This window comes from Uncinocarpus reesii, genomic scaffold (assembly GCF_000003515.1).
Source record: "Uncinocarpus reesii 1704 scaffold_4 genomic scaffold, whole genome shotgun sequence".
Taxonomy (NCBI): domain Eukaryota; kingdom Fungi; phylum Ascomycota; class Eurotiomycetes; order Onygenales; family Onygenaceae; genus Uncinocarpus; species Uncinocarpus reesii.
The window spans coordinates 1,086,373-1,094,992 of record NW_003052497.1 but is presented as its reverse complement, the minus strand read 5'-3'; the positions used below and the strand labels follow the sequence as shown (position 1 = coordinate 1,094,992).

The window sequence follows — 8,620 nt, the reverse complement described above, 5'->3', positions numbered from 1 at the left end:
CATATCATCAACAGAAGACCAAGAGCTCGAAGATGGTTCCAAGGGATTATGATGACGACGATGATGGGGCTTTGCAATGGAAAGAAAACTTGGCGGCTCATGCAAAGGACCCTATTCAAAAAACCGGGCATATCGCATTGCTGAACTTACCCCGGATGCTCTATGATGATTCAGTACCTCCGGAGGATGTTGCAAGAAGATGGCGTGGGGACGATTCCCCATCTGCTGACGAGCAGACTGAGGAAGATGCGGATGACTTTTTCAAGAAAACGAATACTGAGAAGCAAGACGTCGATGACCGAACCATACCTGAGTTTGATTACGAGCAACTTGAGGAGAAGTGGCAAGCCGAGGACAATCTAAAGTCATTACGGCAGCGATTTGCTAGCGTCAAGATATCCAAGCATGCCTCGGACGGTGATGAGAGTTATGACGAAGATGAAGAGGGTGGTAGCGACTCTGAGGGAGATGGAGCTTTCGAAGATCTCGAGACCGGAGAAGTCGTCACCGCGAAACAAACGAGTGATGATGAAGCAGATGAAGAAGAAGGAGATGAGGCTGAAGACCTCGAAAAGGAACGCGAGAAGAATGCGCGGAGAAAGGAAGAACTTAAGCTTCGATTCGAGGAAGAAGACAGGGAGGGATTTGCTAATGCGAAAAGTGGCACGCGCGCAGCCGGAGAGGAAGACCAATTCGGCGAAGACGAGTGGTACGATGCGCAGAAAGCAGCACTTCAAAAACAGCAAGACATCAATCGAGCCGAGTTTGATAATCTGGATGCTCTTTCCAGAGCAAGAGCTGAAGGATATAAAGCCGGGACATATGCACGGATTGTGCTAGAGAATGTTCCCTGCGAATTTTCCACGAGGTTTAACCCACGCTTCCCTGTCATTGTGGGTGGGTTGGCACCCACAGAAGATCGATATGGGTTCGTGCAAGTGAGGATCAAAAGGCATCGCTGGCACAAGAAGATCCTCAAGACTAACGATCCGCTAATTTTCTCGCTGGGATGGCGACGATTCCAAACCATGCCTATATACAGCATATCCGATTCTCGGACGCGAAACCGGATGCTGAAATATACACCGGAGCACATGCACTGCTTCGGGACCTTTTATGGGCCCCTCGTGGCTCCAAACACTGGCTTCTGTTGCGTCCAGTCCTTCTCGAATAAAAACCCGGGGTTCAGAATAGCCGCGACCGGAGTGGTACTGAGTGTTGACGAAGGGTCTGAGATCGTGAAGAAGCTCAAACTTACAGGTCACCCATATAAAATCTTCCGAAACACGGCATTTATCAAAGACATGTTCAACTCAGCCCTAGAAATTGCCAAATTTGAAGGTGCAGCAATCCGCACGGTCTCCGGAATTCGAGGCCAGATTAAGCGTGCACTCAGCAAGCCAGAAGGCCACTTCCGTGCGACATTTGAGGATAAGATCCTCATGAGCGACATTGTTTTCCTCCGCACTTGGTATCCTATCAAACCGACCCGGTTCTATAATCCAGTCACCAATCTCCTAGACATAGAAGACGAACAAGGCCAGGGCGGGTGGAAAGCCATGCGTTTAACGGGCGAAGTGCGGCGAGACCAGGGCATCCCGACCCCCCTCCAAAAGGACTCGGCATACCGCCCTGTCGACCGTCCGACGAGGCACTTCAACCCTCTGCGTGTTCCAAGGCAGCTTGCCGCAGATTTACCTTTCAAGTCACAAATTGTGCAGATGCGACCCCGCAAGAAGGAGACATACATGCAGAAACGAGCTGTGGTTCTCGGTGGTGAAGAGAAAAAGGCTCGAGATTTACTGCAGAAGCTGACTACATTGCGGAATGAAAAAGTGGCCAAGAGACAGGCAGCGCAGGAAGAGCGGAGGAAGGTGTATCGTGCTAGAATGGCGGATAATTTGGAAAAGAAGGCAGCGAGAGAGAAGAGGGAGAAGGACGAGTATTGGAGCCGAGAGGGTAAGAAGCGAAAGAACGACGGTGGTGATGGAGGCGGCGGGAAGAAACGGAGATGATCTGGCACTCTTTTTGTATAATATGCGACTGGATACCTTGTTGGCGTCTGTGTATGAGGATGGAACCAAAAAGGCTTGGGAAATACCTGTGTTAGACAAATATACCTTTGGATACGCATGAATGGATCAGTTGAATTATTACGTGCATTCAATCAATAGCTTATGCTCCTGAATGCAAAGAAAATACAACAGATAAGCGCCATCGCCGTTTTGATATCAACAAATCTCGTCCCAACCCGTCCTAACTCCTCCAACCCAGGAGACCCTAAAATCCCAACTCCTAAGAAAAGAGGCTCCAACCTGTGCATTATCCCTGCATCGTTTGCCAAAAGTAATTCGCGTAAAAGAATCGTGAGAATTTGGGATCTATGTTCACCACATGAACATCGCCCTTTCGACTATTCCGAATGATGGCTTTGGAGTAATTCCCCGCTTCATCAGCTTCAACATCGATCCCCAGCGACCGGTAGATTTTGAGCCGTAATCTACTACCATATTAGCACCTCACCAGACGGTGGCAATTAGCACGAGATAGGATAACCCAACTCACATCGTCGCATCGTCCGCCTCCCGCTCCCTCCTCACTTGCTCATCGCCCTCTAGCCCCTGGGCATCCAGCTCCGCCAGCCGCGCCTTCAACGCTTCCAGTTCAGCCTCCAGCCTCTCGCTCTCAATCTCCAGTTCCGAGGCCGCCTTTGCGATTCGAAACTTCTTCGTGTCTAGCTCCACGATCGACGCCGCATGGCGCGCGGGGTCGTGGGCTGCTACGGTCTCATTGTGCTGCGCGGTAAGGGTGTTGAGGCTGCGGGAGAGTTTGCGGAGGGAGATTTCGGCATCGCGGATGCGGAGGTCGCGGGATTGTTGGAGGGAGGAAAGGGAGTCGTTGATGCGGGTGACGGTTTGCTTGTCGGGTTGGATGTTGAAGTTTGTGACGGTGTGGTGGATGAGCTGGAACAGGGGGTTAGTGACATAGCAATCGTATTTCGGGGAGGGGATGAGAGCTGTACAGTGCACATCTCTTCAGAGCATTGCGAGAGATCACGAGATGCTGCGGTCGTGCGATCGATGTCTTCGAGTCTAGAGCGTGATGAGGTCAGCAACAAGTGTTGTGGTTTTGCTGGATCGGGGATAGCGTGGGAGGATGACCCGGCACCGCCACAGCTGCCGGCAAAACAGCTTTTTGGTGCAGAATCGCTTCATCGCTGCCTTTTGCTTTGAACGATCTTGAAATTTACAGGCGGTGCTCAGAAATCGTACTTGATTATCTCTCTTCAACATTTAAGTCACCGATTAGCCATGTCCCCGCAACTCCCATGTATGTTTGACCCTCTCCGTTTCACTCCAGGCAGCCGCTTATGAATGGACACTGACTCGGCTTTTGTAGATGCGGCCGATGCGGAAAGGTACGAAGACCGTAGCTCCAGAATGCGCCGCTTGAACAGCTGTTTTTGAGTATCCCAGACATTATCCTGTGAAGCTAACTGGATCCAGCCCGCTAAAACCCGCCGAACTCCAAGTCCTCCGAGCACAGTACGAAAAAGAAGGCGAATATGTTGGCGTTCAAACCAAATTCAATTACGCATGGGTACGGAGTACTTCTTGCGCCCCTTTGGCCGTTCCTATAGGTCTCCAGCGTCCTGCGTGCTAACCCTGCACCGCCAATAGGGCTTAATCAAATCCAACATCCGCGTGGAGCAGCAGGAAGGCGTCCGGTTACTGTCAGAGATTTTCCGCACGGCCCCCGAACGGAGACGCGAGTGCCTTTACTACCTTGCTCTTGGGAACTATAAGCTCGGCAACTACGGCGAAGCACGAAGGTACAACGATCTCCTGCTCGAGCACGAGCCCCAGAACCTCCAGGCGGCGAGCCTGCGATCACTCGTGGACGACAAAGTCGCGAAAGAAGGACTCGTGGGTGTTGCGATCTTGGGCGGTGTGGCCCTTGCGGCGGGGCTGGTTGGCGGGCTTATCATGAAGGGGACGAAGAGACGATAGCGAGCCACTCTGTGTGTACGTGTATCACGGCCTGTCCTACATGATTTTTATTGCCGGCTGGGACGTGAAGTGGCATTTGAAAGGCGTTTCAAGAAGTTGCATTCTCTTTATGTGTTGTTCCTTTGTTTGCGCAAGACTACCCTCTTGTCGGTTTGCTACGATGGGCTTTGGTGTGGTTGAATATAATACTTCGGGCGATGATTTCTGCAGCCTCCTAATAGCATGGACCCCGCTTACGAATAAGTCTTCTCTTACTAGTCTTTTCGCCCCTTCTCCTGCATCTCTTCTGCCGTCTCTCTCCTATATATGCCTGACTCGCCACCATGCACGTGACCCATACCTCGGCTGTGCTTACTAACAACATTCCCCTTACTAAGCCTCTTAGCTAAGCAGCAACGTCATGCGGGATTCTTTTTGGCCCGCGAGGTTCATGTTTGATGTCGCTTTCTTGTGTCGACCAGCAGCGGCAAAGGGATCAAGCGTTGTCGACGAGACTCGAGCCGGCCAGGCAGACTCAATCACCACCTGCTTGTGCGTTTGGACCTCTCCTCACCCCTTCTGCCAGCCCATATCGCCCACGCCGTGTGACGCCTCACTCGTGACTCAAGTCGCGCATTGCCGGTACCGGACTCTCTCCCCTTTGAACAAACCGCGGATCAGTCCTCCCGCACCCTGCCTATTCTTTCCCACACTTGGACGTCTGCGACGAAGCCTGTTGCCTGTACAGATATTTCCGGAGACATTTTTGCCGGCTCTCTTTTGTTCCCGTTTGTGGGGATTTGACACTGCATGCCATCGAGCATCCTCTCATCTCTCGGCCTTGTGGGACCACGTTCTTCGTTGGGCATCTAGTTGCAGCCACGGCCTCATTGACAGCTACACGATATAATTAACATTTAGATTACGACCTCACTTTTGCTTTCGAGCCCTTTGCGCAGCCATGGCCGACGCTATCACCGAGACCATGATATATTGTCACGCATGTGCAGAGAGGTGGCCAAGGGATGAACACGGCTTGTCGTGCCCGCATTGTGGCTCTGAGTTTGTGGAATTTGTAGTGAGTGCCTTCTTTTTCTAAACCGTTCCGGAGATTCCCTTCCTAACAGCTCTTGAAGTCAGAGCAGGAACCCAACTTTCCAGGACACCCCCCTTCACCACCGCAAGAAACTGCCGAGCACATATGGGACACCACCCCTTATGACTTCGCCCACGGAAACAACGTAACCAGGCATCACTATCGCTCTCCAGACGGTAGAGTTACATACACGAGCACTACATTTCGGTCTCCAAGCAGCACGATGCCGTTTCAGCCTCCCCAAAACGCACCCGCAGGTGACGCGTTATTACCTCTCTTTGCAAATTTTAACGCTTTTGTTCAAGGGCTCGCTGCTGCCGAGGGCCCACCGCAAAATCCGCACGCGAATGCGCCCCCGGAGGCAGCAAACAATTCTCAACGCCAGTCAGGTCGGGAAGAAAACCCCCCTCCTGTTGCAAGTGTGAACGAGTAAGATTTATTATTATTGTTGACATTCATGCCGTTACTAACGGGATAGCAGTATAATAAGAATCCTTCAACAAGATTTTATGGGGCGCAACGCCAGACCGCGAGACCCGTCTGGCCGAATCGGGGCCCCTCCGCTCGTTGCGCCTAACCCACTTGAAATTGTTGCACGCATCATGGGCTTAGGGCACCTTGGTGACGCCGTTTATTCGCAAGAAGAGCTCGACCGTGTAATCTCCGAATTAATAGACCAAACTTCCAACACCAACGCACCCGGGCCTGCAACAGAAGCAGCGATTCGAGCTCTACCCAAGAAGCCGGTGGATAAGACCATGCTTGGCCATGATGGCAAAGCAGAGTGTTCTATTTGCATGGATAACGTGGAAATAGCAGAGAAAGTCACCGAACTACCGTGCAAACACTGGTTCCACGGAACTTGCATATCGGCATGGTTGATCGAGCATGACACTTGCCCGCATTGTCGCAGAGGAATAATGGAATCTTATCGACAGCAGCATCCGTCGCCCAATTCGAGTCCGTCGGGCTCATCATCCTCTCTGCCTAGCTTAATTAGCGTGACGTCTCCTTTTCCTATGCCTAATGGCTCCAGCAGTCCTCACAATTCGAATGGCACACCGACTAGGTCCGAAAGCGACCAACAGCGCCCATCGAGTAGTGGCGGGAATGGTCGATTTACGGGGTGGATGAGAAACCATTTTGGCGGTGGCAGCAGTGGTACCTGACGGGAGAAATTAGAATAGGTAACGAAACTACTGCGTCCGGGACATAAAAAGTTTTGTTCGCAATGAGGCACTGGTATTCCAGCTTACGACCGGCGCAAATGGGCGTCCAACGGGGATGCAATAGGAGTTGGTGTCGCTCCTGTCTCTTTCCGGCTTACACGGCTATGGCATATTTGTGCATGTTTGCATTTTTGACGGTTTTGATATTGATCCATTTTCCTGAAGCCTTCCAGCGTTCCTTAGTATCACGTATGCACAATAGCAGTTAGCTGGCGGTCTTTTTACGGGTGCCGCTTGAGGTCCTGAATACTTAGCGAGGCCTCGAATGCTATACATAGTCCTTCCATCCTCAATGACCATGACTTATTCCCTGATTCTCGCTGCCCGAACATAGCCGCTGCCAAGCCGGTGATGGCATAAATAAGCTCGCGCCCTTCCGCATCGCATCTTCGCTTATCGCCGTCGAAGCAGCGGCTGATTCGATGCGCTGGGCTTGGAGGAAGCTTGTGGTGAGTATAGATCTCTATCAGACTGCGGGCCATCGACTATAAGAGGGATGAACTGACGCTTGTGGAATGATGCCAGTGAGTCACGCGCAAGACGGCTTCGCACGTAAATACTTCATACATCGAACTACTCAGGGAAACACACTCGATACAAACGGACATCCAGGGATATAGATATGGGATCCCTACCTATCCGCGAACGGGAAACTAGCCAGGAGCTTCCCTTTGGGCACTCCATGCTGAAGCTGTTCCCGTTGGATCCCAACTTCAAGAACTTGAACCACGGTATGGGCGGACACCTTGAGCCCGCCACCCTCTGCGTTGGCTTTGCCTTGGCTATATCTACTACTGCTCAGTGAAATGCCAGGTGAAATTGCATTGCTAAAACCCGAACCGTAGGCTCCTTTGGAACGTGTCCAAACGTCGTCGTCGAGGAGCGGCAGAGATTCCAGGCTGAACTGGACAGCACTCCGGACACGTTCATCCGGTACAATATCCCCAAGTATCTCGACAGCTCTCGCGCTGCGGCCGCCGAGTACCTCAACGTGCCCGTCGATGAGGTTGTATATGTCAAGAACGCGACTACCGGCGTGAACTTGGTGCTGCGAAACCTGGTATACAAGCCCGGGGACATCATTGTGTATTTCTCCTGCGTGTACGGGGCATGCGAGAAGACGATTGCGTATTTGGCGGAGACGACGCCTCTGAAGGCGAGGAAAGTGATGCTGGATCTCCCCTGTGCCCATGAAGATATCCTGCAGAGATTCAAGGATGTTGTCCGCACAGCGAAGCAGGACGGATTGAATGTCAAAGTTGCGCTGTTTGATACCATCGTCAGCCAGCCCGGCGTTCGATTTCCATTCGAGAAGATGGTGGAAATCTGCCGCGAGGAGAGCATCTTGTCGTGCGTGGACGGTGCCCACGGCGTTGGACATATCCCGCTGGATCTCGGCAAGCTGGACGCTGATTTCTTCGTGAGCAACTGCCACAAGTACGCTCCCCTTGCATACTTATATCTATATCTCCCCAAATCACCACTAATCAACAATCTCTCGCCAGATGGCTCTTCACCCCCCGCGGCTGCGCCGTCTTCCACGTCCCCGTCCGCAACCAACACCTCATCCGCTCCACCATTCCCACATCATGGGGCTTCCAACCCATCCCCAACATCCTCTCCGACTGCACCCGCTTCCCCCAGGTCCTCCCCGGCGACAACGCCAAACCCCCCTTCGCCGCACTCTTCGAGATGGTCGCCACCAACGACGACTGCCCCTACCTCTGCACCCCCGCCGCCCTCCGGTTCCGCCGCGACGTCTGCGGCGGCGAGGCCCGCATCATGGAGTACTGCGAGGCCCTCGCCTTTGACGCAGGGAACCTCGTCGCCCGCATCCTCGGCACCCAGGTCCTCTGCGAACCGGGCCCGGAGGCCCAAACCATCCGCGGCGCGAGCCAGCTGCGCCGCTGTGCGCTGGTCAATGTCCGCCTGCCGATCGGCGTAGACCATGGCGCGGCTGCGCTTGGTGGGATGCAGAGATCGTATCCCGTCGTCAGGGCGGGCGAGGTTAGTGTGCTGGCGAGGTGGATTGAGAAGCAGCTCACGTACGAGCACAACACGATCGTGCCTGTGTTTCCGCTGGGCGGGGTGGTTGTGGGATTCGGCTGAGTGCGCAGATTTACCTTGAATTGGGGGATTTTAAGTGGTTGGGGGGCATCATGAAGGGCATTTGCGAGCGGATTGGGAAAGGAGATGGGCCGGAAGGCGTGGATATTGAATTTGCGAGCTCGACATAGGGGCTCTATTAAGGATGATAGATACTACGAAAGTCCACGAGAAACAGACTTTTCGTAAGTAGAATGAAC

The 8,620-nt window shown here is 52.9% G+C and overlaps 5 protein-coding genes across 5 annotated transcripts in view; 4 read left to right on the top strand and 1 right to left on the bottom strand.

Annotated features, from left to right (window-relative positions):
• The window catches only part of UREG_06493 (GTP-binding protein), a gene marked incomplete at both ends in the record, with an annotated part of 6,276 nt that extends 4,261 nt beyond the window's left edge, over positions 1-2,015 (top strand). Inside the window, one exon of the mRNA XM_002583480.1 lies at positions 44-2,015. Within this exon, the coding sequence (XP_002583526.1) occupies positions 44-2,015 (1,972 nt within the window). The remainder of the gene's footprint in view (positions 1-43) is intronic.
• Positions 2,016-2,322: 307 nt separating this feature from the next.
• UREG_06492 (uncharacterized protein) lies at positions 2,323-3,215 on the bottom strand (the record flags this gene model as incomplete). The annotated part of the gene is made up of 3 exons (XM_002583479.1): positions 2,323-2,500; positions 2,566-2,963; positions 3,162-3,215. 3 exons carry the CDS (start codon positions 3,213-3,215, stop codon positions 2,323-2,325), a joined length of 630 nt encoding a protein of 209 aa, XP_002583525.1.
• Positions 3,216-3,374: 159 nt separating this feature from the next.
• UREG_06491 (uncharacterized protein) lies at positions 3,375-4,010 on the top strand (the record flags this gene model as incomplete). The annotated part of the gene is made up of 3 exons (XM_002583478.1): positions 3,375-3,418; positions 3,477-3,600; positions 3,681-4,010. The coding sequence occupies 3 exons, from the start codon at positions 3,375-3,377 to the stop codon at positions 4,008-4,010; spliced, it is 498 nt and encodes a 165-aa protein (XP_002583524.1).
• Positions 4,011-5,308: 1,298 nt separating this feature from the next.
• On the top strand, positions 5,309-6,254 carry UREG_06490 (uncharacterized protein; the record flags this gene model as incomplete). Its single annotated transcript, XM_002583477.1, has 2 exons — positions 5,309-5,514; positions 5,564-6,254. 2 exons carry the CDS (start codon positions 5,309-5,311, stop codon positions 6,252-6,254), a joined length of 897 nt encoding a protein of 298 aa, XP_002583523.1.
• Positions 6,255-6,936: 682 nt separating this feature from the next.
• Positions 6,937-8,423, top strand: UREG_06489 (uncharacterized protein; the record flags this gene model as incomplete). Its single annotated transcript, XM_002583476.1, has 3 exons — positions 6,937-7,045; positions 7,160-7,751; positions 7,820-8,423. The coding sequence occupies 3 exons, from the start codon at positions 6,937-6,939 to the stop codon at positions 8,421-8,423; spliced, it is 1,305 nt and encodes a 434-aa protein (XP_002583522.1).
• Positions 8,424-8,620: the final 197 nt, after the last annotated feature.